Genomic DNA, 26,339 nt, shown 5'->3' on the forward strand with positions numbered 1-26,339 from the left:
CCTCTCTCTGTATCTCTGCCTTTAAATAAATAAATAAATATCACGAGAGAGAGAGAGAGAGAGAGAAACACAGGTCTCCCATGTAGGTGCAAGGTGTCAAAGACTTGAGCCATCTTCTACTGTTTTCCCAAGCACATTAGCAGGGAGCTGGATTTGAAGTGGAGCAGTTGAGACACAAACCAGTGCACACCTGGGACGTCTACATGACAGCCAGTGGCTTAACCTACTGTGCCACAGCACCAGTCCCTCAGTGAAGCTTTATGGTACCGCCCTCCCTGGGCAATGTAAGAAAAATTGAGTTTAGCAAAAAAAAAATCAGTCAAAACAGCCAAAAAGTATCATTAAAGGGCATTAGAGCGAGGTTCAGATGTCAGCTGGACCTGATCACTGACATTAGATATACAATATCACGTTCTAAAATGAGCGAGTGTGGAACATGGGAGACCAAGAAGAAGCTCCTGGCTTCAGATTGGCCCAACTCCAGCCATTGCAGAGATCTGGGAAGTGAATCAGCAGATGGAAGATCTCTCCCTCCATCTTGTCCTAACTCTGCCTTCCAAGTAAATAAATCTCTTTCTAAAAAGATTAAGTGTAGATCGTCAAGCCTTTCTGTCAGGTGCCCCCACAGCACTGGCACTGTGCATGCTCTGACGCAGATCTGGTATATTTCACACCCAGAGAGGGCAGCCTCAGGATGCGTGAAGCCCTCTCACACAGAAACAGTGCTTTTGTGGACTCGGGAGCTACCAAGACGCTGCTGACGAGGGCTGTGCTGGTAACCAGCCTTCAGTGTTCTCAGGACATCTGAACCACCTTGTGGGAAGACCAACTGCCTTCTACGTGAGGATCATTACTGTGCTGCATCAGCAGGTAAAATTAAGTTCTGCTGCAATGCCAAACAGTTACATAATCGGCAATGGCTCCAGAGAGAAGGTCTTAAAGAGCACTGAACAAAACTGACTGTGTGGCAGCTAGACCAGACAAGGGGAGAGGACTACTTGAACTTCCCTTTCAAAACATCAAAACCCACTCTGCTTTGGGTCTGTGTTATTAAAGCGCTAAATTGTATTTTTAAACGGCAAACTTCATTTGCAAATTATATCAATAAAAAAATTCAGCACCACTTAAAAAAAACCACCATAATAAAGTGGCCCACAGGTTAAACTGTGGATGTACTACTTACAAGATATTTATTTATGAAATTAATGTTGACAAACAAATAGGAAATCTCTAGGTTTACATAATGTCACCCATTTCAAATTAATTGGAACAAAGGAGAAAGATCTCCTTGCCTATTATCCTTAGGGGGAAAAAGAAATGCCTTCCCCACCCCTCATCCACTTGGGCATGAACAAGTCACTTCCCACCCTGAAGTCTCCAGTCCTCTCTAAAAGCAAGTAGTGCAGGCTGGCACTGTGGTACAGCAGGCTAAACCTCTGCCTGCAGCGTCAGCATCTCATATGGGCACCAATTCTAGCCCTTCTAATCCAGATCCCTACTTATGGCCTGGGAAGGCAACAGGATGACCCAACTCCTTGGGTCCCTGGACCCACATGGGAAACCTGGAGGAAGCTCCTGGCTTCCTCTTGGATAAATATACATCAGCTGAGCTCTGGCCACTGCAGTCATCTGGAGAGTGAACAAGCAGATGGAAGATATATCACCTGTCTCCCTATGTTTGTCTCTTTCTCCCTCTTCTCTCTGAAATCCTTCCTTCAAATAAAAAATAATAATAAACAAAAAGAACCTTTAAAAAAAAGCAGGCAGTGGGAGCACCCACCCAGTAAAATCTTTGGCATTCACTTCAATTACACTAAAGGCAGGTGTTTATTTTTCAGATGGTTGTCTTAAATTAATTAAATTATAGATTATCTCTCAGTGTTCAGTTTCTGTGCTCTGAAAGCAATAACAGCTTCTCAATTTGACTGCATTGCAAATCTGATGTCAAGGAATGCATGCAACCATCCAATAACATTTCTTACGTACACCTGAATTTCTACATGAAACACTAAGTATGAAAGTTCCTCCTCTTGGCTTAAAAGTATAATGCACTAAAAAAAAAAAAAAAAAAAAACACAATGCATTCTACTTGAAGAGAGATGTCCTAACTATTATACATCACTCCGAGGTATCATCACCAATCTCCCCCTGCCAGCAGGGGTCAGAGCAATCTGAGTCAAAGCAAAGGGATAATTGTCACTTGCAAGGAAATACTATGTTGCCTCCTAAAGAAAAGTCATGAGGAAGCTTACACTCTAGTGCTTGGATATATCAAATGGATGGAAAGAGGCACAGCCAAACTGAGAACTGCAAAGTGAGAGAAAAAAAAAGTTTAGAATAAAAAATGGTTAAAGAAGTAGAATAGAGAGAAAAACTAAAGAAATAAGTACCTCAAAAAGGTCATGGAAAATGGAATGAGAGGCAGTGTTGAGGAGTTAGCAGGTAAAGCCATTGCCTGCAATGCCATCATCCCATCTGGGGCATAGTTCAGGTCCTGGCTGTTCCACTTCCTATCCCTGTTAATGTGCCTAGGAAAACAGCAGAAGGTAGTCCACGTGCTTGGGAAGATCAGGAAGAAGCTCCTGATGTTTCTCCTCAGTCCCTCCCAGTCTCTCTCTGTAACTATGCCTTTCAAATAAATAAATATTTTTAAAAGGGTTTATGGAGATTAAACAGCTAGATATAAGTGGATAAGGAATTTAAATAGTTACATTAGATATTAGATGTATCAATTAGCATAGCAATGTTATATGTATATTTACTGTTGATTATACACCTTAAGAATCATGTTGGTATATACCTTAAGAATCATGATTCCCCTTAGAGGAATATATTCTTAACATACCACTAAGAAAATTAACTCAAAATAAAAGGAAGTGAGCTTATAATTGATATGAGTACTTTCTATACAGCATCAAATTTAATTCTTCTAACTACCCACAAAATATTTTATAGATAACAAGAACAAGCTATTGTCACAAGAGTAATCTAAGATCATACCAGCTGCAACAGCATCGCAATTCTGTCTCTGAAGTCTATGATTTCCACCTGTATCACGGAATCCCCAGGGTGAGGACTCACACAGAGAATTCTGAGTGTCAAATTATGAAGAGCTGGTACCTACCATTTAATGACGCTGAATGATCTGAGCCAGCAACAACACATATTGCTCTGGAGTTCTCCAGGCCTACAAAATAGAGAGAAAAAAGAAAAGTAAAATGTGGTTTACTTCTGAATTACGTTTATAAGAGAACAAAGTAGGCAGACATCCAGTACCACCTGGTCAGGGAAAGAACCTGTCAACCAGTGCAAGTGAGTCCGAGTCATTGGCACTGGCCAAGAAGATAGCTGGCATGGCAGGGACATGGACAGCACACCAAAGAGTGAGTCAAGTCAATATAGTGAGAGGAAAGCACACAGAACTCTCCCTGTCTCAACCACTGGGTATTAGGTTGCAATTGGAGAAATCAGTGCAAATTCATACTTTCCAGTTAAGATAAATAAGTAGACACAAGGGTGCGTATGTAAAAATATGTTTGGGTGTAAGGCATATTTCCTAGTTCTGGCTGCCAAGTGGCCTGGAAGCAATGACAACTCATGCATTGAGCTATCACGTGCAGGCACTTAAATACCAACCCAGGTCTCATAACAGCACTCAGGCAGAACCAGAATCTCCTAATCTAGTAATTCTCCCTTAATTTTTGGCCCTCAACCAACAAGGCAAAATTTCAAACAGCCCTCGAAAAGTTTGGGTACCTGTCATGAACAAGTGTTCTATTATGTTCCAAAATCCTTCAGGTGATCTGAACTGAAGAAGACTTAGAGAAAAGTTAAAGAGCTCCTGTCCAGTTTTTCTTAAAGTCCAACTTCAGTGAACTAGGACACAAAGCAAGACAGTGTGAGAGGAAAAGGGGGAGAAGAAAAGGAGATGGCAACTTCATACCGTAATCATAGAAAACTCTACAGAAGACAGAGGAACAAAAGGGAGCAGGGTAGGAGGAGAAAGAGAGAGAGAGATGGAATAGGGGAAAGGAAAAGTAAAGGAAAGAGAAGGAGAGAAGACAATGCCAAAGAGAAAGCAATATTGACAAACAAAATTAACCAGCGGAATTGAGCAGAGAATATTCACTATCTATTCCTCATGCTTTTATGTAAAGAAATTTTCCTATAAAAATACTTCTGGCCCCTCTCTCTACATCCTCACTCACTTTTGCTTCCCTTTTTGGAGCAAGAACTGAGCATGTGCAACACAGTCCTTCTAAGTTTTTCCTTTGAGATCTGCTTGTTCACAGACAGGGTGACTCCTCATGCCACCCTGGCCATGCAGTAAGCTTTGCAGGGCTGACTACATACAGAAACTGCTATAGGGCCCACTGGGTAAAGTCAATTTAAGGTTCAGAATTTAGAAGCTAATTATTACTATACAGTGTATCTAAAAATCTAAACTATGTCTGCCAAACCAGATTTGAATATTTGTTAGAATTACCATTTTCATCACCACCTCCCTGTTTTATATCTACCTCTCAATGGGTTTCAAACTCCGGCGGCCAACAAAATCATGTGGGTCCACAAAAATCCCAACAAGACCAACAGACCAATCAACAAGAAAAAGAAACCAAACACCAGAAAAAGTGAAAATTCATTTATCCCGTCTGTCTGCTTCCTGATAAAGAATAAACATAAGACAAAGAAGATCAAAGGGTCCCACCTGTCACTCTGCTTGGTTCCTTTGCTGTCAAGAACAAAGGGAGAGTCTTCCCAGGGCACAATCGTCGTCCTGATGATGCCAAACCAGTCCCCCACTGGAACACCATGCCACTCACTTCCCATTGAAGCAGAAGAGAAAAACAGAAAAAGTACATCAGCAGTGACCAGATTGCTCATTAAACTCACATCTGTGGGAAATTCTCAATTCTCAAATAGCATGAGTAGTAAACATGAAATGGTTCAATTTTTTCAAAGGTTCCTGTGGCTGGTCATAAAAATTACCATCAGACAAATAACAAATCCAGTCTTCAGGGCAATCTAAAACCTTGAAAACAAATTCTAATACAGCAAAATTTCCTCCCAAAGGTCTAAGACACCCAATCCAGAGTCACATCATTAGAATGACACTCTGTTAGGATTATCCTGCCAAGAAAACTCAGACTCCAAACCAAGTGCAAAAGAATCCTGAATATCATCCAGATCACTGTTCACATTTACTAGATAAGAAAACTGAGGTCCTGAATACAAAACATGATTTCTCCAAGATAACACAGGGTGGCAGTAACAGAGAAAATGTTAAGAGTCAGTTCTTTTGACACCTTTCACACTACCATTACACCAAGATGAAGTCAAAAATTTCTAATTGTCAAATCAATTACAAGGTAGATTCCAAATAACTATGAGTTCAGTGGAATGGCCTTTTATTTCCATTTCCAGTAAGTCTAATTTAATTACTCAAGTGTGAACATCATAAAACACACAGATGAAGTTCTATATATTTGGTTTACAGTCAAATGTGTATGTAATAGGATCTATCACCCAAAACCAATTCCTCTGGAACTATGTTATACCGAGTAATTTCCTTTAGCTTGTAAACGGACAAGCCTGCTCTCTTAAAAACAAGCTATGATACTGAGCACAATGTGAGCAAAGCACAAAATTGCAATAAAAACAAACCTTACAGGCACAGCTAAGGTCCCCGCCTTGCATGTGCCATGATTCCATATGATGTTGGTTCGTATTCCAGCTGCTTTTCCACTTTCCATCCAGCTCCCTGCTTATGACCTAGGAAAGCAGTCAAGGCCAGCCCAAAGCCTTGGGATCCTGCATCTGTGTGGGAGACCCAGAAGAAGCTCCTGGCTCCTGGTTTTGGATCAGCTCAGCCCTGGCCATTGTGGCCACATGGGGAGTGAACCAGCCAATAAAAGATCTTTCTCTCTGTACCTGTATGTCCCTGTATATCTGCCTTTCCAATAAAAATGAATAAATCTAAAAAAAGAAGAAGAAGAAGAAGAAGAAAGAAAGAGAAGAAGGAAGGGAGGCAGGCAGGAAGCAATGAAGGAAAGAAAAAGAAAAAAACATACTAGTAAGTTCAGGGTAAATTGGAACTCTTATTCACTATAGGTGGGAATGTAAAATGGTACAGCCACTATAGAAAATAATGCGGCAGTTAGCTAAAACATTAAAAATAGAATCATTTTATAATCAAGCAAGAACTATGTAAATACCTTTTTTTTTTTTGATCAGTTTGTTTTCTTATTTTCAGAGACAGAGAGAAAAATCTTCCATCTGCTAGTTCACATTCCAAGTGCCACAACAGCCAGAGCTGAGTCTATTCGAAGCCAGGAACCAGAAGCTTCTTCTGGGTTCCCTACATGGGTGCAGGATCCTCGGGCTTTGGGCCATCCTCAACTGCTTTCCCAGGCCCTAAGCAGGGAACTGGATGAAAAATGAAGCAGCTAGGACACAAACCAGTACCCATGAGGGATCCTGGCACACACAAGGTGAGAAATTAGCCACTGAGCCATCCTGCTGGGCCCTATACACCCATATTTAAACCAGTACTATTAACAATAGTTAATTCATAGAAGCAATCCAAATGTCAATCAGCAGATGAATTAATAAGAAAAATGTTATATATATGCACACACACACTAGAATATGATTAGCCTGAAAAAGTACAGAAATGCTGACATACTCAACAGATGAACATAAGGACATCATGTTAATTAATATAAACCCGTCACCAAAAAGAACAATAGTTTATGATTCTATTCATATAAGGTACTTAGAGTGAAAATCAGAAACAGAAAACAGAGCAGTCATTGCCAGAGGCTGGGTGGGGAAGTTTGGGAGTTACTGTCAACTGGCCATAGCGTCAGGTTTGCAAGATGAAAAATGTACTAGACGCAGATGGTGATAATTGCAAAATGACACTAACAGATTTAACACCACTGAACTCTATCTTTACTTAGGGAGTGAATCATCGGACGGAAGATCTTCCTCTCTGTCTCTCCTCTCTGTATATCCGCCTTTCCAATAAAAAAAATAATAAAAAAATAAATAAATCTTCAAAATGATTCAGATGGTAAACTTTCCGTCACATTTTATCACAACAAAAACAATTAGGAAGGGTTAACACAATGGTGTAGCAGGCTAATCCTCCAGCTGCAGCACAGGCATCCCATATGGGCACCGGTTTGTGTCCCAGCTGCTTCACTTCTGATCCAGCTTCCTGCTTATGGCCTAGGAAGGTAGCAGTGAACAGCTCAAGTCCTAGAGGCCCTGCACCTACATGGGAGATCCAGAAGAAGCTCCTGGCTCCTAGCTCTAGATTAACTCAGGTCTTGGCCTCATGGGCATTTGGGAAGTGAACAAGCAGAAGGAACTCTCTCTCTCTTTGTATCTCTCACTCACTGTCTCTATCCCTCTGTCTCTGCTTCTTTCTGTAAATCTGTCTTTCAAATTAAAATACATTTTTTAAAAATTTTAAAGGAAAAATTAGAATTTTCACAGAGACATTTAGAGTTTCTAATAACCAATTTCAATTGAACTAACTGAAATCCTAACTCAAGCTGTTTTAAAATGTATTTTGATATAATTAGGAAAATTTTTTCAAGATTTATTGTTAGTTGAAAGGAAGAGTTACACAAAGCAGACAGAAAGATCCTCCAACCACTGGTTCAGTCCCCAAATGGCCACAACAGCCGGAGCTGAGCCAATTCAAAGCCAGGAGCCTGGAGCCTCCTCCAGTCTCCCACAATGGATACAGAGGCCCAAGGGATTGCACCATCTCCATGGCTTTCTCAGAACACAAGCAAGGAGCTAAATGGGAAGCAGAGCCACCAGGATACAAAGTGGCACCCATATGGGATAAATGCACTGCAGGCTAAGGCTATTATGCCACTGCACTATTCCTAATCAGGAAAATTCACACATTAAATTACTGCTTAATTTTTAGGTAGAAGCTAGCATTACACTGATTTTCCAAAAATTACTTATCTTCTAGAGATGCATACAGAAATAGTTAAACAGGAGTGAGGAATTAAAATTAATCAAATGATGGAGGCTGTTACCTTGTAAGTGGATAAAAAGGAATAGAGTTGGGGGCCCTGGTGCGGTAGTGTAGTAACTAAATCCTTGCCTTGAAACCACCGGGATCCCATGAGTGCTGGTTCACATACCAGATGCTCCACTTCCCTTCCAGCTCCCTGCTCGGAGCCTGCGAAAACAGGAGAGGATGGCCCAAAACCCTGGGACCCTGTACCCATCTGGGAGACCCAGAAGAAGTTCCTGGCTCCTGGCTTCAAATTGGCTCAGCTCTGACCATTGTGGCCACTTGGGGAGTAAACCAGTGGATGGAAAGATCTTTCTATCTAGCCTTCTCTCTGTAAATCTGCCTTTCCAATTAAAATAAATAAATCAATAAAAATGAATCTTTTAAAAAGGCAATTTACATTTATGGTTAGCAATTACATTTATCAGTATTCCTATGAGCCACTTGTCTGGCAAGCAGTTAGCTTGCAGAATACAAAAGGAATTCCTACTGCTCAATAGCAAAAATTTTTAAACAGAAAAAGCACTGGAGTAGACATTTCTCCAAAAACATACAAGTGGCCAAAGGGTATATCAAATCATGTTCAATGTTACTAATCATCAGGAAAATGCAAATCAATGAGATCATCTCACATCTGCAAAGAATAACACTAAAGTGTCCAATGCAACATTACTCACAACAGGTGGGACATGGTAACAGGGTCTGACATTGTGGTGCAGGAGGTTCAGTTGACATCTGAGATGTTCCCATTCCAAGTTAAATTGCCATTTACAACGCCCACATACCATATCAGAGTGCTAATTCAAGCTCTGGTAACTCTGCTTCCCATGCAGCTTCCTACAAACACATCCCGGGAGGTAGCTGATAACGGCTGAAGTGCTTGGGCCCCTACCACCACAAAGGAGACCCAGATGGGGTTCCAAGTTCCCACCTTCAGCCTGGCCCAGCCCCGGCTTGGCAGGCATTTGAAGAGTGAATGAGCAAATGCAAGATTTTCTCTCTTTCTCTCTCTGTTGCTCTCTCTGTGTCTCATTCTCCCCTCCCCACCCCATTCTTTCTCTTCCCCTCACTTCCTCACTCCATCTTTTAAGAAGGGGAAAATTAATTTTTTTTTTATTGGAAAGGTGGATATACAGAGAAGAGAGACAGAGAGGAAGATCTTCCATCCGATGATTCACTCCCCAAGTGAGCGCAACGGCCAATACTATGCCAATCCGAAGCCAGGAGCCTCTTCCGGGTCTCCCACACGGGTGCAGGGTCCCAAAGCATTGGGCCGTCCTCGACTGCTTTCCCAGGCCACAAGTGGGGAGCTGGATGGGAAGAGGGGCCGCCGGGATTAGAACCGGCGCCCATATGGGATCCCGGGCATGCAAGGCGAGGACCTTAACCACTTGCACCACCGCGAAAATTAATTTTAAAAAGAAATTTAAGAAATATAATATGATATAAACATGCAATGGACTATTATTCGGCCTTAAAAATGAAGCCTTGTCACTTGGGATAACACAGATGAATCTGCACAACATTACTCAAAGTGAAATAAGCCAAAGGACAGATACAGGACGAAAATCAACAGCCATAGTGTACGCAAATAACACCAAGATGGAAGAAGATCTAACCAACAGGATACCATTCAAAATAACAGAGAGAAGTATGAAGTATTTGGGAATAAATCTAACCAAAAGCGTAGGAGACCTATTCGAAGAAAACTACAAACTATTTAAAAAGGAAATTGAACAAGACCTCAAAAGATGGAATAACATCCCGTGCTCCTGGATAGGCAAAATCAATATCATTAAAATGTCTATACTACCACAAGCAATATACATTTTCAACGCAATTCCAATCAAATTGCCCAAAACATTCTTCACGGAACTGGATACAATGATTCAAAAGTTCATCTGGAAACACAAAAAACCACGAATAGCTAGAACCATCCTGAAAAATAAGAGGTTAGCAGGGGGAATCACAATCCCAGACCTCTGGACATACTATAGAGCAGTGGTTATCAAAACAGCCTGGTACTGGCACAAAGACAGAAAGGAAGATCAATGGAATAGAATAGAAGCACCAAAAGGGAACCCACACAAATACAGCCAATTAATCTTTGACAAAAAGACCAATGATAGCTCAAGCAAGTGGGAAGGCCTCTTTAGTAAATGTTGTTGGGACAACTGGCTGATAGCCTGTAGAAACAAAAGGATAGACCCACATCTATCACCATACACTAAGATCCAATCTACATGGATAAAAGACCTAAACCTACATCCAGAAACCTTCAAACTCTTGCAAGAAAATGTAGGAAATACACTGCAAGACCTAGGAGTAGGTTCCGACTTTCTAAGAAGGACACCAAAAGCAATAGCAGTTGAGAACAGAATAAACAAATGGGACCTCATCAAACTAAGAAGCTTCTGTACAGCAAGGGAAACAATCAACAAAGTAAAAAAGCAACCCACAGAGTGGGAGAAGATCTTTGCACACGATATAGGCGATAGGGGGCTAATTTCCAGGATATACAAAGAACTTCAAAACAACCAAAAAACCAAAACAAACAAGCCACTCAAGAAATGGGCAAGGGAAATGGGCAAACATTTCACAAAGGAACAAGTCCAAATGGCAAACAAACATATGAAAAAATGTTCCAGCTCCCTAGCAATAAGGGAAATCCAAATTAAAACATCGATGAGGTACCACCTAACACCAGTAAGATTGGCCCACATAAACAAGAACACCAACGACGCTTGCTGGCGAGGATGCGGGGAAAAGGGAACCCTACTCCACTGCTGGTGGAGCTGCAAATTGGTACAGCCTTTATGGAAATCAGTCTGGAGAACACTCAAACAACTCAAAATCTGCATACCATATGACCCAGCAATAGCACTCCTAGGAATATATCCAAAACACCTGTTTTACGACAAACCAACATGCATCCCTATGTTCATTGCAGCACAATCAGTAATTGCAAAAACATGGAAGCAACCGAAATGCCCATCAATAGAAGATTGGATAAGAAAGCTTTGGTTCATCTACTCCATGGAATACTACTCAGCTATTAAAAAAAACAAAATGCAGTTCTTTGTGGCTAAATGGGCACAACTGGAAACTATAATGCTAAGGGAAATGAGTGAATCCCAAAAGATTAGATACCACATGTTTGCCTTGATTTAACCTGTAATTTATTGTTTGGTTGTTTGTTATTTTTTGAACGTGTCATTGATGCTGTCTCAACCCAGATGTTTCGAAGAATGGAACTTGCATTATTTTTAACATATTGTTTACCCAATACTATGTCAATTAATTCCATAATGTTGTATATTGATACTGAGGCCTTGTTGGGGCTTTTAACCGACCGGATCTTTACTCTGTTAGCCCTATCTTCAGACCATAGAAGGTCTCCCCAGGAGGCCACTGAACTTATCTGGACAATAAGACGCTGAACTTTATGCTAGGCATGTGTTTGCAAGCAATGAATCTCAACTGAACTTGAACTATGGTTATGCAGCAAGGTGGAGGAATCCACCATGGGGGGAGGGGTATGGGGAGGGGTGGGGGGAATCCCCAGCGCCTATAAAACTGTACTACATAATACAGTGTAAGCAACAATAAAAAAAAAAAAAAAAATCATAGAAGCAGAAAACAGAATAGCGGCTCCAGAGACTGGGGAGCAAGGGAAATTGGAAAAGTTGTTCAATGGGTATAACATTTTGGTTATTCTACATGAATAAGATTTAGAGTTGTTGTACAGCACTGCCTATAGTCACATACAGTATTGTGCACTTCAACAATTGTTAAGAGGCTAGATCTCACGTCATTAGTATTCTTACTACAAAACACAAACATATACACAAACCAAAGGGACACAAAGAAACTCGGGAGGCACTAAATATGTCTACTATCTTTACTCTGGTGACGGCCAATTAGTGCTGTCCTTAGCCCAGAAGGAGGGAGAGCAAAAACAGGAGCAAGGGGCAGATAGCAGAGTCACCGCTCACCCATCTGCCACCGCCCCACTCCATGTCATACACAAGTTCCATCACACAGAGAGCACACAAGACAAGCTCATTCAGCGTTTTTAAACTGAAGAAAAAATTAAAATCCACTAGGAAGGCAGTGCACTGCAAACAATGTGGGCTAGACTCTGATCCCAACTGTACCTCTTACCGCTTTCACCCTGGAAAACCTTACACAAGCACTTCATCCCTGTATGCCTCAGTCTCCAAACACAAAAAATTCAGTCATTCTTGTTGTGAGGAATAAATAAGGGGAACCTAGCACCATGCCTAGAAAAACATGAAAAACTTTATTGATTCCTCCCTACCACCTAAGGCCTTTCCCATGTGACATTCAACTTCTGTTCCCCACCTTTTAGTGAGAAATACAAACCATCAACACTACTAAAGGAACTTTCCTCCTAGAGCTCAGCTTCTTCTTCTTATAGCACGTCTGTTTAAAATAAAAGGTGCAGTGCGATAGCCCAGTGGCTAAATCCTCACCTTACACGCACCAGGATCCCATATGGGTGCCAGTTTATATCCTAGCTGTTCTACTTCCCATCCAGGTCCCTGCTTATGGCTTGGGAAAGCAGTCAAGGATGGCCCAAAGCCTTGGGACCCGGCATTGAAGCCTTGGCTTCAGACTGGCTCATTGTAGTCATTTGGGGAGTAATTGAGCAGATGGAGGTTTTTCTGTCTCTTTCTCTATAAGTCTGTCTTTGCAACAAAAATAAACAAATCTTTAAAAAGGGCAAAACAGTCACCTGTGACAGCTAATGCATGCCTGAGTCCAGCTGCAACATGAACAACCTTCTCTCTCAGGAGCTGTTGAAATAAAGCAAAGGGTTTAGATCCCGGAATTACTCATCTACAAAACTTCATGTAATTTATGCCCAAATACAATGCAGCATGGTCCTCTTTCAACAGTTCTACTTACAAATACATCTATATTTAGCCCTCATTTTTTAAGAAATCTTTTTATAATACGACATCATAATACCCATCATCGCTGGGAGAGATTTCCAAAGTCATCCCAGTCCAGGAGTTAATAAATGTTTTCTGTGAAGGGCCAGACAGTAAATATTTAAGACTTTACAGGCCATATGGTTTCCATCATACAACTCAGCTCTGGCATTGTAACACAAAAGGAGCTAGACTATACAAAAATGAATGAGTATGGCTGTGTTCCAATTACATTTTATTTACAAAGAGCTCTTAGTTTTCCCACTGCTGTTCTAGTTCAAGCCCTACCTAACATTAGAAACCCCTCCACAACAACCTCACAAGTGCTCAGCCAACCCCTGCCAAACACCTACCCCCAGTGACACAGTACTCAGCATCTCCTCACGAGTGTTACGTCTTTGCACTGTTCCTTTTATCTCTTTAGATGGAGCCAAAACTAGCTGCCTGCAGCTTCTGACAATGACAAAGCTTTCCAAATATTTGAAGACAGTTGTCATGTCCCCTCTAAGACATCTTATGGTGGTTTCAAAAATAGGTTCTCAAAGTCTCTGATATGCCTCCCTTCAAGATGTGGAACTCAACTCCCTTTTTGTGTGTGGGCTGGACTTAGTGACACATTTCTAATGAAAGAAATTAGAAAGCAATGTGTGATTCAGAGACTAGGTGATAAAAAGCACTGCAGATCCCTGCTTGGTTTCAAGCTCCCAAACCCACCCTCACCCCATTATGCTTGGGAGAAGCTAGGTGCCACTGTGAATAGTTCTACAGAAAGGCCAAGCATGACAAGGAACTGAAGAACTGCTACCAGTCATGCAAGAGCTTAGAAACGTGTCAACCAACCCCACTGACCCATCAGACTGCATACAAATCCAGCTGGCATCTCACTGCAACTGCATGAGAAAACCTGAGCTGTTTCTAGTTTCCCAAACCTCAGAAGTGATGAGATAATAAATCTTTATTGTTTTAAGCTGCTAATTCTGGGATAATTTGCTACATAGCAGCAGATAACTGATGAAGACCTCCTCTTTAGGCCACAACTCTTCAGTTTCACCAGCCCAAATGGGCTCTTATTTAATCTCTGTCTTTGTTTAAAGTTGTGCTTATTTTTATTGTAAAGGCAGATTTATAGAGAGAAAGAGAGACAGAGAGAAAGATCTTTCCATCCACTGGTTTACTCCCCAAGTGGCCGCAATGGTCAGAGCTGAGCCAATTTGAAGCCAGGAGCCAGGAACTTCTTCTGGGTCTCCCACATGGGTACAGGGTCCCAAGGTTTTGGGCCATCCTCTACTGCTTTCCCAGGCTACAAGCAGGGAGCTGGAAGGGAAGTGGAGCAGATGGCACACAAACTGGCACCCATATGGGATCCTGGCACATGCAAATCGAGGATTTAGCCACTGAATCATCACACTAGGTCCTAATCTCTGCCTTTTAATGGAACTGTTTATGCATCAATCACAACCCCTCTGGGGATCTTATCACGTTTGTTTATTGAGAGGTCCCTGGTACTTTTCTGAACTTTAAATCCCTCCAAGACAAGGCCTCTATTTACCTATTTGCCTGGAGCCTAAGCACCAAATCTGCCAGAAAACACAGTTTACTAGTTGCAATGTCACCAGTACAAAGGCTAGAGCTCTGGCCTTCTTGCTTTCAGAGACTATTTTCCTGTCAATAGAACCACAATCACACTAGCTTTGGGGATGCTCCAATCTTACTCCTAATACAATGCAGATATACTATCCTCTCACATTTTTTTTCTTCCTTTTTTCTCCCTAAAAGTGAAGAGCTTTATATATGGATACAATCTCACCAACACACTCATTTCCATCTCTTCCTCTCCATCCCTGCTCCTGTTGCATTCTTTGGGGCCAGGGTTCTCTCATCTGGATTGTCTACATGAGTTCCCCAAGTAATCTTCCTTCGATCCTTCCTATAGGACACACTGTCCTATCTGGTCCTTACACAACTATTCTTACCACCTGAGTAGGCTCTCCCCATCCACTTTACTCCAGCACTTCCACCATTTTCAATATTCCAATCATACTAAAAATACTTCAGTATCCTAAATATCCTGTTTTATGCTTCTATACCTTTGCTTACACAACTGCTTCTGCTTAGAACAGTCTGCCCTTGCACTTATTCTGTGCATCCTCCTATTCCAAACTTTCTTCAGGGTTTTACATGTACCTATCATAGTTCTGAAATGGTACTACCTTTATGTGTCTGTCACGTACTACAGAACTAAAAAAGACTCTCAAATGCTAGGACAAGTCTTCTTCACTCTTCCTAAATACAGTGCCTGCACACAACAGATGCCATTAAGATGGGTGAATTTCTATTACATTTCATATTGGCACTTTCCTCCCATTGCTCCATAGAACAATCTGTCCAAATATTTTCACTTCCTCATTCTGTCACCCAACATACTGTAATCATTCTTCCTCTCTGTCTTCTTTACTTATATGAGATATAACTAAGCTAAATTAATTATCGTTTGCATGTAGGTTCTTACAAGATCATTTCTCTGTAGTTGGGAGCTATAATACTTCTTACAGCAAGGATTACAGAGCATAAATTTATATGCTTACCATGAAAACTGTTACCCCAAATAACACCCCGCAGACCAGCATCCAAGTTCAGCAAGATGACAAAAGACTGATACCTTTAATCAGTGAAAATAAATCTCCCATTCTTAATCAGAGTTTAGGAAAATTAGATAATAGGACAGCTTAGGGGATGAAACTCATTTTAGATTTCAACATATTTTTTTCAAAATTCTTTAGTCTCACTGTGATAAAATTACAATGTGTACACTTTGAGTAAAATGCACTGAAAAGGACTCTGAACTCAGGCCAAGGGTTTTCCTTAGCACTGTGGTACGAGATGGTAGCAATGCACCTGCTCATTGAATACCATTTGCCCAGATTAGTGTCTTCAAGCAAGTAACTCCTCTGTGGACCTTTTTCTGGCACTGATCCCATTATCTCTCACCTTAGAACTGTAAAATATTATTAATGATTTTTTAAAAAATAAAAATGCACTTGCTTTATTTACCAATGTTCTAAAAGACAAAAACAAGTCTTTAAAAGATACAAGCAGTCACATAAATATATTACACTGGAAGACTCAAGTCCGTTTTGCGCAGGAATGAACTGCTTGTCAATGAGGTTCGCTGACCATCCTGGGAGCTCCAGGGAAGCTCGCACGTCTCTTAGGAATATTTTCAAAACGCTCAGCTCACAGCAGAGAAGGGCTAACCCCCGGATAGGCACAAAACAACAGAGACCTGGACACTCAACAGCATATGAACACATTCACCAAGTGAACCCACCAGGCCACAGGGCCATGGGCAGTGGGCAAGCACACACAGGGAGGCGGTAAACATTCCCCAGGAGGACATTCTGGCAGCTGTGGGGGATATGAAAGGAACCCTCCATCACCCCAAGAACCCAGACTGCTCCTGGCCACCTCAAGTGACATTGCTGGGTCCCTTTTTCTTTCTTCATCTTTTTTTCTTTTTTTCACATTTTTCCTTCTTCTTTTTCACATCCAGGCATTAGGCGGCTTTACGAACCCCTCGAATACGAGACATCGCCCGTCTTTTGGCCATGTCTCTGTCTAGAAGCAAGGAGAGACCTGCCTTCTTCTTTGTATTTTGGTCGTGGTCAAACTGTAGGTCAGCTGATGTGTATCTCAGTGATCACTTATCATCCACAGGGAGGCCAGTAAGACACTCTTCCAGCCACGTCTGGGCCCCATGATGCGACAGGAGACCCCACTGGTCTGACCGTGCCTATGGCACAGGCAGGAACCACCCCCTATTTTCCATGGAACCCTGTGCCCGTGCTCTCAGGAGGAGGTGTGACTTACACTGGTTGAGCTGTATTATGGGGGCTCCAGCAGACCCAGATGGGGCCCAGGGACCACAGCCAAGGCCTGGTCTCTAAGAGGGCACCCAATTTGTTGAGTAGGAACACTTTACACTTCATCCAAAATGGTCTGAAGGACATGGAAGCATCCGGAGAGTCAGAGAGTGGATGAGGCTGGTGGTGCCCCACAGCCACAGACTCCCTGAGGGCTGTTCTCTCACTACAACCAAAGAGCCAACTCAACTGCTTCACTGCAGCAGCAGCAGCCAGAGATACCAGCTGTGCCCAAGGCTGAAGGGGAACTGCTCTGAAAGGATGTTATGAGGGGCGACACTCCCGTTGGTGTGGGGAGAGAAGCATCAACGTACAAAACAGTTTCAAGATAAGCAGCCTGCAAGAGAAGGCAGAGGGAGCATGAGCAAGCACACTCTTGGAAAGTTCTGGAAGCCACACCCCAGCATGAAGTATCAGGACACAGGCCTCATCCTTGTAGCTGTCAAAGACTTCTGGGAACTTGCCCCTTCCTTGGACTGTCCTGCAGCTTTCCCCTGGCCACCAGACCACCCTGTGGGGCTGCCACTTCAGAACATGACATTTTTTAACAAAACAAAGCAAGCAACAGAAACGATGCAGAGCTTGCCCATCTCCATAGGTTGCCGAGGGCAGACCAACGGCTGCAAGGGCTGAGGGCTGCAGGAGGCCATGAGTGTCCTGCCTTAGGGTGGAGCTGCCCTGCTGCTTTGCATGTGACCCCTCGCTGAATCCTAGAGAACCACTGTCGTCCTCATTGTAGGGTGTGCACAGGCTGCCCTGGTCCTGGTCCTCCAAGTACACACATTCCACCATATCCAGCTCTGCAGTCAGGCTGCCGGTCTGCACTCAGGGGTGGACCTCACACAGCCCCTGCGCCACTGCCCTCGGAGAGCTGGGGTTGGGATTTCTGCAACAGCTGTAGTTTCTCTGTGTCCTTCAGGATCATCTCCACGACCCGAGAAAGCAGCTGCTAGGTGAACATGATGCTGTCATCTGTGTTGGCCATCAGCAGCCAGACGGGGTCCTGCAGGACGTACTTGATCAAGTCTGCACTCCCCTCCAGAGCAGGCGACTGCGCTACTGTGTGGTTATTCTCCGAGGAGTCTGTGCTTCCGAGTATCTGCTCATGTGCCTTGTGTCACTGCTATCCCATCTCAGCACAGTGCTGGTCTGTGGTCCCGCAGGCTCTTATTAATGATCTTATAAAATGTATTATGTTCACTGTTCTCAGGTACAGATTTTTGCAATGTGTATAAGAGGTAACAAGTTTTTCTAACAACCTAACTCTTCTCAGAAGGACCTACTATTTAACAAATTTTCCTACCCCACAGGCTTTCAGAAAACCATGCAGTTTTAATATTCTGGGAAAGCATAATCATTATATCCTGGAAACACTCAACCAGGTCATGGGCAAGGTAAATATCACAGTCCTCACCTCAATAGTCTGAGGAACCACACATCTTCGTGGTCCATGAGGAACTCCTAACTGGCCAAAGGAGTTGGATCCACATGATAGAACTTGACCATTTTCTGCAAAATAAAAAATGGATGTAAGCTTAAAATTTAAGAAGTAACATGTTTGTGACCTATGGCTAAAGCTGAAGAGGATTCCCATGAAGGCGGCAGGAAGAGGCAGAGGTGCTCCCTGGGATTCCACACATCCTGGCTTCACAGAGACCAATCATATTTATGCAGCAAAAAAATTCTCCAGTGGAGAATCAAGATGGCAGAATAGGGTAAGGACACATTTAAGCGGACAGAGAAACATTTAATCAGGATGAAGCAGAGAGGACACATTCCAGGAAACAGGAGAGGACAGAACAACAGCAAAGGGGTACCTGGAGACTGACAGACACAGGAAAGCAGCAGACACAATGGTGTGGTGTTACGGTAACTGATATTCCAGTGGCATTCAGGGACATGCTCCAACCGGAAATGGGAGAAAGGTTGCAGAGACAACAGTGCAACCTCAGCACAGTATCACAGGAGGAGGAGAAGAGCGGTAAGCCAGGAGCTGGGGCTGTGGAGACCACAGTGGAACTCTAACATAAGAACCCAGACCTGAAACTCGCTGGAGGTTGTGGCACAAGTGGCTGCAAGCAAAAAGTTGTGTACCAACTGCAATAACTAAAATCAAACTGTAGACCTGTGGGTGACTTAGAAACCTGCCCCAAGGAGAAGATTCTGATAACCAGAAGTACAATGACCAAGAGCAAAAGAAGAGACAAAGGCACAATGAATATTACTGAAAACTCCCCTGTAAAGGAGCAAAACCTTATGCTACCTCAGAGTTAACTGAAGAAGACATCGAGAAAATAGGGCACAAAGAATTCATAAAACTCATTTTAAAGCTTCTGATCAACAATGAGAAGCACATACAAGAGTTCAAAGAATTTAAGGAAGCAATAAAGCAAATCAAGGCTGATAGATCAGAAATTAAGAACACAGTAGAGCTAATTAAAAATACAGTGGAGAGGGCCTGGCGCAGTGGCGCAGTGGTTAAGGTCCTCCCCTTGCACGCCTGGGATCCCATATGGGCACCGGTTCTAATCTCGGTGGCCCCGCTTCCCATCCAGCTCCCTGCCTGTGGCCCGGCGGGAAAGCAGTTGAGGACAGCCCAAAGCTTTGGGACCCTGCATCCGTGTGGGAGACCTGGAAGAGGCTCCTGGCTTCGGATCGGCATAACATCGGCAGTTGCGCTCACTTGGGGAGTGAATCATCGGACGGAAGCTCTTCCTCTCTGTCTCTCCTCTCTGTATATCTGCCTTTCCAATAAAAAAATAATAAAAATAAATCTTTAAAAAAAAATAACAGTGGAGAGTCTCCAAAGTAGAATGAAGCAAGCAGAAGAAAGAATCTCAGAATTGGCAGATACTTCCTGTCATCAGGGAGAAGCAAACAAAAAGCTGGAAGCAGAGCTGGATCAGGCCAAAAAAAGTATTCAAGAATTGAAAGACACTATGAAGAGGTCATGTATAAGAGTTATGGGAGTCCCAGAAGGTGCAGAAAGAGAAGCTGAGTTTGCAAATGTATTTAATGAAATAATCAAGGAAAATTTCCCTAATCTGGAGAAAGAATTGGGAGACAACATCCAGGAGGGACACAGAACTCCCAACAGGCTTGATCAAAAGCGATCTTCACCAAGACACATGATCATCAAGCTCTCTTCAATTGAACATAAGGAAAAGATCCTTAAATGTGCATGTGAAAAAATCAGTTGACATATGAAGAAATGCCAGTTAAACTCACAGGAGACCTCTCACAGGAAACTCTATAGGCAAGAAGAGAATGGAGTGACATATTCCAGATTCTAAAAGAAAACAATTGTTGGCCTAGGATAACATACCCAGCAAAAATTTCCTTTGTCTTTGACAATAGTATGCTGGACTCTCTCCCATTGTTCTTGCCCACAATAATGGACATATGACTGTGTATGAAGAACTATTCTTTAGTAATGATATACAGGAACCAGGTGGGGGAGAGGGGAATTGGGGCTGGGATAAGGGAAATGCCAGGAGCCTATGGAACTGTATCAGAAAATGATAATAATAATAATAATAATAAAATTTTTTTTAAAAGATTGAATCTGAAAAAAAAATTCTTCAGTGGGAAAAAGCTGCCATCCTTACTATGGGAACTTCTGTTTTCTCATGTTTTCCCAATCACAATATCCTGTGACAAACCCTTAGTTGGCACTGCTCGCCAGCCAGACTAGGAACATAGTTTTCATTAATTTGTAGGACAGAAAGCAGCCATCAATAATGGTCTACAAAACAAATAAGTTTTATAAAGAGTGATCTAGGGCCCGGCAGCGTGGCCTAGCGGCTAAAGTCCTTGCCTTGAACGCACCGGGATCCCATATGGGCACTGGTTCTAATCCCGGCAGCTCCACTTCCCATCCAGCTCCCTGCTTGTGGCCTGGGAAAGCAGTCGAGGATGACCCAAAGCCTTGGGACCCTGCACCCGTGTGGGATACCCAGAAGAAATTCCTGGATCCTAGCTTCGGATTGGGATAGCATCGGCCATTGTGGTCACTTGGGGAGTAAACCATCAGACGGAAGATCTTCCGATCTTCCTCTCTGTCTCTCCTCCTCTCTGTATGTCTGACTTTCCAATAAATAAATAAATCTTAAAAAAAAAAAAAAAAAAGAGTGATCTAGTTCACTTCCCAGTCTCTAACAAATGTCTTCCAACCTAATCTCAATCTTCCTCTCTATCACAACTTTCCTTTAGGGCTTGGCATTACAGCACATCAGCTTATACTGCACGTGTGTGGGACGCCAACATGCCCTATCAAAGTACCAGTGTGAATCCTGGTTGCTCTGCTTCCTATCCAGGACCATGCTAATACACCTGGAAGGCAGTAGAAGATGGCCTGAGTACCTTATCAGATCAAGACGGCATTGTTACCTGCTTGTTTAACTAGACCTGTTTTCAGACCTGTTAAGACCATTTAGGGAGTAAATCAGCAGACAGATCTCTTCTTCTCTGTCAATCTCTCTTGTTCCAATTCTGTCCTTAAAGTAAGTAAATTAACAACTTTTCTTTAGGGCCTAACAAGCCCTAAAGAAGTTAAGCGACCTAGGGCCTAACAAGCCCACAGCAAGTTAAGCGACCACCAGCATCACATTTGGGCATGGCTTCAAGCCCCAACTGTTCTACTTTGGATGCAGATCCTGTTAGCTTAAAAAGCATCCAAGTTTGACAATCACAGAGAACATCTGTGTGAATGTTTTAAATACAAGCTTTTACTTAATATATAGCCATCGTCATCACAATGTCCTCACCCAAAGCCTTCACACTGACAGAGTTATCTAGGAGTCAACTCACCTGTGAGTAGAATGGTAAAATCCCAGCCGCAGGCCACCTGTTGGATGGGACAACCCAGAAGGGATTTGCAGGGGGTAAAATAGAGAACATCTTCTGTATGACCAAGCCCCAGTTGTCCATCTTTGTTCAGGCCACAAACAAAAAGACCTCCTGCATCTACAAAATATAAAGATGATAACGTGCCCAGCGAAAAGTGCAGCTGCCAAAGTGAGCCAGTACTTACAGTCACAGACCAATATCTTCTTTCTCCCACAAATTCATAAGCTAAATATGTTCCTGTGTTCTGCATCCAAATGACACAAGGCCAACAGCCTTAAATCTAATATCTATATGGAAACTCTGAGTCCTGGAGCAGTGGCCAGTCTACCATCAAACTGAGCATCTGCTGTACCACAGAAAGCCAACACTTAAGGATGTGCCAGGTACTATTCTAAGAACTGTATGCGCACAGCCAGCCTACCCTTCAGGCACGGTGTCAACAGTACTTTCATTCATGAGAATGAGCTAATTTTAAATTCCTTGAAAATGAGAAAATTTAACAGTAAAGTATTTATGATACTAATCCAGGCTGGCTTATATTCATTTTTCTGCCAAAACAGATATAAAATAAACTTTTAAGTACTTCTTTATGGAAGAAATGGTCTATAAAAGTGCCAAGAACAAATGAAAGTCACAACACAGGCCCATTATCTCACTGATTCGCCTCACCCACTATTACTATCAACAAGGGACAGATCAGGAACTCATTGAACCAAAACCATCCAGCTAACAATGCACAGAACCAGGCACTTGGAGTCCAGAGTTCATGTTCTCAACAAGATGCCCTTCTTGGCAATAGTGACACACTTGAAGTACTTGGTAGGTACTATCCTAGATACTCTGAGCGAAGATTAAAGGATCTTATTAAAAATTAAGTTAATTAAAAGGTTCTTATTCTCCAGGAATAGTCAACCTCCTTGCAAAGACTTCTAACACAGAGGTGAAAGTTAAGTAGTAACATATGTTATTAAATGCTATTGCAGCTTTCCACCAATTTGTCCTGAAACATCAAAAAACCAGCATTCCTCTTTAAGCTTCTTTTCTGTAATGCCCAGGTAAGAGTGGGTGGGCATGACCTCAAAGATCTCTGAAGTTCTTCTGACTCTGACAATCTAAGATTTTCTAATGTTAATGTGGCTCTCCTTCAAAAACATTTCCTCTGCAAAATGCAAAAGGCTCAAAGATGACAGCAGAACATCCCATGGGAAATAGCCTATGCAAAACAAGAGACGATGGACGTTTAGGATAAGTTACCTGTGACCACAGCAGAATGGCCCCCTCCACCCGTGATTCTCCTAATGCACTTAGGTCTGCAGAAGTCAGTCAGCTGTTGGGGCAAAGGCACATCTTCCTTATGGCCAAGGCCAAGCTGCCCGTAGCTGTTCGCACCCTAGAGATAAAATAAGTCAAAGGTGAAAAAGTCGCAACCATCAACATCTATCTACTTGTCTCTAGTTCCTCATCCCAACAGTGCTCTCAGAGTCTCTAACAGCTGAGATGTCAGAGGCTGCCTTCGGAGGTTGTTACATGCATCCCACATTTTGATGGTGGCCCTCTGCTTAGAAATCAGGGTTTCCATAAGATCAGAGCCCTCAGCATCCACAACTTACCCCATGATATTCCCCAATCTTTCCCTTCCAATGCTCCAACCCCACGTATAGCCACTGGGAGACAGGGTTCCTTCTGACAAAGGTAACCACCTGGATGGCTACGGACAAGAACAGGAAAAGGAACAAAATGAGCGGTGCTTGCCTCTTCTCTCCACATTCTCACTGGGAAAACTGGCAATGGCTTTCTGTCACCAAAGCTAGCTAAGGATGTATGTCCTCAAACAAGGTGAACCATTATCTCAAAGAGATCTGCAACGATCTCTAAGTCCAGTGTTCCGTGACTCTAAGATTCACACCAAATTCCTGTAAGGAACTAGATCTTCCCTTGGTAGGAAATATGTCTATTGTTGTTATAACAAAAGTTCATAATCCTTAACTTGGAATTCTTGCAGCCAGATTCAGAATTTTATAGATATAAGAAAAGTAATATATTGCTCATACTGCAGCAAGATCCAGAGGCAGCATGCGACAAGCAAAATGGAACAATTTTGCAATAAAAGCTGTAAATATAACAAATGTGTAGGGACTATAAACAGCCTGACGTCCAGTAAAGTTTGAGTGTTTAGACTTGAAGATAAGGGATTGTGAATCTGCATGGATAATCATGTTAGAATTTCAAAATTTTAAGGCTAACCTTATGGCATTAAACTGTTGCTTAAACCGTTACTCTTAATGCCATTATTCCATATTAGAGCACCTAGCCAATTCCTGGCTGCGCCACTTCTGATCTCATTCCCTGTTAATGCTCCTACAAAGGTGGCAGAAGCTGGTTCAAATGCTCAGGCCCCTGCCACATACATGTGAGACCCAGATGGAGTTCCAAGCTCCAGACTTTGGCTTGTACCACTGAAGCCATTTGGAGAATGAACCAGTGGATGGAAGATTCTCTCTTTCCCTGTCACTCCCCTAACCCCTCCCTCTCTCCCTCTTCCTTTTGATTCGCTGCCTTCTACTTTTCAAATAATAAATCTTTCTTTAAAAGTTTCAAAAATCCTTATAACTTTTTCAAGACCAATTCTTCCTAGACATGAATAGTAAAACTTGTACTACCTCACTGGCCAGAAGTTCCTGGCTCCTGGCTTCAACCTGAGTCCTAGCTGCTCTGGATATTCATAGGCTCAATCAATGAACAGGAAATATCACTTGCCCATTCTGTGTGCGCGTGCACGTGTGTGTGTGTGCGTGCGCACATGTGCACATGTGTGACTTTCAAATAAATAAATGGGTAAATAAAAAATTCAAATGAAAATATGTTCTTGAGTGTGGTCTTTTAGCCTAGTGGTTAAGACATCGGATGGGACACCCACATCCCATACCACAGTCCTAGCTCCACTCCCAATTACAATGTCCTGCCAAGTTTAGACCTGGAAAGCAGCAAGTGGTTGAGTGATGCAGATGTCTGCTACACCATATGACACCGGACCCAGCACAGTTATCTTTAATTCCTATCCAAAGGAAAGAGGTGTAGAGAATGTAGTCAAAATAAAACTCTGGACCTTTGAAAAAAAATTCTCATCCAAGAAAGACACTGCCACTTCATTTTCACTCTGTTTCACAGACGAAGAAACAGAACTCAGGGAGGTTAAGCAACTTTCCACTGTTAATTGATCAGCACTAATTGCTCGATGGCTCCCCATCACCAGGGCTGCAGGCAATGATGAGAAAACCCTGCTCCTTTCACCATTCCGTAACGTGCCTTTAAGTAAAACATGGAAAGGGACATGCGAGGAACTAGTCCTGGCTTTCCCTAATGAGACACTAAGGATATGACCCTACCTAAACAGCACCTGCCTTTTTGACTTTCTCTCTTTACCACTTTCTCACTATCCTTGCCATCACTTACATTTACTTGCTCCCTGTCTAGCTCCTCAAGGGAAGGTAAACTTCATGAAGGCAAGAACTCTGCTCAGTTATTTCCCCTGTAACTGGACTGGTCCCAAAGAAGATGTGCACTGATCTACAAGGCAAATGCAAAACATAGCTCATGACCCTCTACCCAGGAAAGAGCAAAGGCAAGACTGTGTAAAGGCCCAAGATGTCTCAGCCAGCTCTGAGATTTCGGTGGCTGTCCCCCTCTTGAGGTTACAAGCTCCTGCACACCTGATACAAAAAGGAGACACAGGGCAGTCTGGCACTCAAATTACAAAATGCAGCAAAAGGTGCTAAATTCAGCAAAAGGTAAGATCACCTATTATTAACAATCTTTGCCTCCCTTTTTTTTAATTTTTTTTCTTAAAGATTTATTTTTATTATTTTCTTACTGGAAAGGCAGATATACAGGGAGGAGAGACAGAGAGGAAGATCTTCCATCCGATGATTCACTCCCTAAGTGAGCACAACGGGTCGATACTATGCCGATCCGAAGCCAGGAGCCTCTTCCGGGTCTCCCACGCGGGTGCAGGTTCCAAAGCTTTGGGCCATCCTCGACTGCTTTCCTGGGCCACAGGCAGGAAGCTGGAAGGGAAGCAGGGCTGCCGGGATTAGAACCGGCGCCCATATGGGATCCTGGGCGTGCAAGGCGAGGACCTTAACCACTTGTGCCACTGTGCCGGGCCCTTTGCCTCCCTTTCTTACAAATATCACAGACGCATCACACAACCACAGAGAGATAAGTATGTTGTTACAGACTCCACTGTGTGCACCTAAAATATGCTTGATGAGGCTCTAACCCCCAGTACCTCAGCACAGAACTGTATTGGAGAGATGGCCTTTAATGAGGCAGTGAAAGCAGAAATGCGATCTTCAGGCAGGGGTCTGAATCCAATACAACTGCTGTCCTTCCAGAAAGAGACACCCAGGGATGCTCATCTTTGAAGAAAAGCCACTGGAGGACACGCACACAGCGAGAAGGTGGTGTCTGCAAGCCAGAGATGCCTTATGGAAACAAACCCGCCGCCGCGGCCTCCATCTCTGCCTATTAAGCTCAGAAATTTCTGTTGCTGAAGCCTCCCAGTCGGTG

At 42.8% G+C, this 26,339-nt stretch overlaps 1 protein-coding gene across 4 annotated transcripts in view; it reads right to left on the reverse strand.

The window, feature by feature from the left end:
- The window catches only part of SERGEF (secretion regulating guanine nucleotide exchange factor), a 236,676-nt gene that overhangs the window by 209,095 nt on the left and 1,242 nt on the right, over positions 1 to 26,339 (reverse strand). For 2 of the 4 annotated variants that reach the window (XM_040988459.1, XM_040988462.1), the window contains exons 2-7: positions 23,025 to 23,160; positions 21,732 to 21,887; positions 18,337 to 18,431; positions 12,804 to 12,864; positions 4,709 to 4,822; positions 3,125 to 3,187 (exon numbers count right to left, since the gene is read on the reverse strand). In XM_040988459.1, the coding sequence (XP_040844393.1) occupies positions 3,125 to 3,187; positions 4,709 to 4,822; positions 12,804 to 12,864; positions 18,337 to 18,431; positions 21,732 to 21,887; positions 23,025 to 23,160 (625 nt within the window). The remainder of the gene's footprint in view (positions 1 to 3,124; positions 3,188 to 4,708; positions 4,823 to 12,803; positions 12,865 to 18,336; positions 18,432 to 21,731; positions 21,888 to 23,024; positions 23,161 to 26,339) is intronic. The other 2 variants (XM_040988461.1, XM_040988460.1) reach the window with 2 other exon arrangements.

The sequence above is a fragment of the Ochotona curzoniae genome, unplaced genomic scaffold, assembly GCF_017591425.1.
Source record: "Ochotona curzoniae isolate NIBS_2020 unplaced genomic scaffold, NIBS_Ocur_1.0 contig_4877, whole genome shotgun sequence".
In the NCBI taxonomy this organism is placed as follows: domain Eukaryota; kingdom Metazoa; phylum Chordata; class Mammalia; order Lagomorpha; family Ochotonidae; genus Ochotona; species Ochotona curzoniae.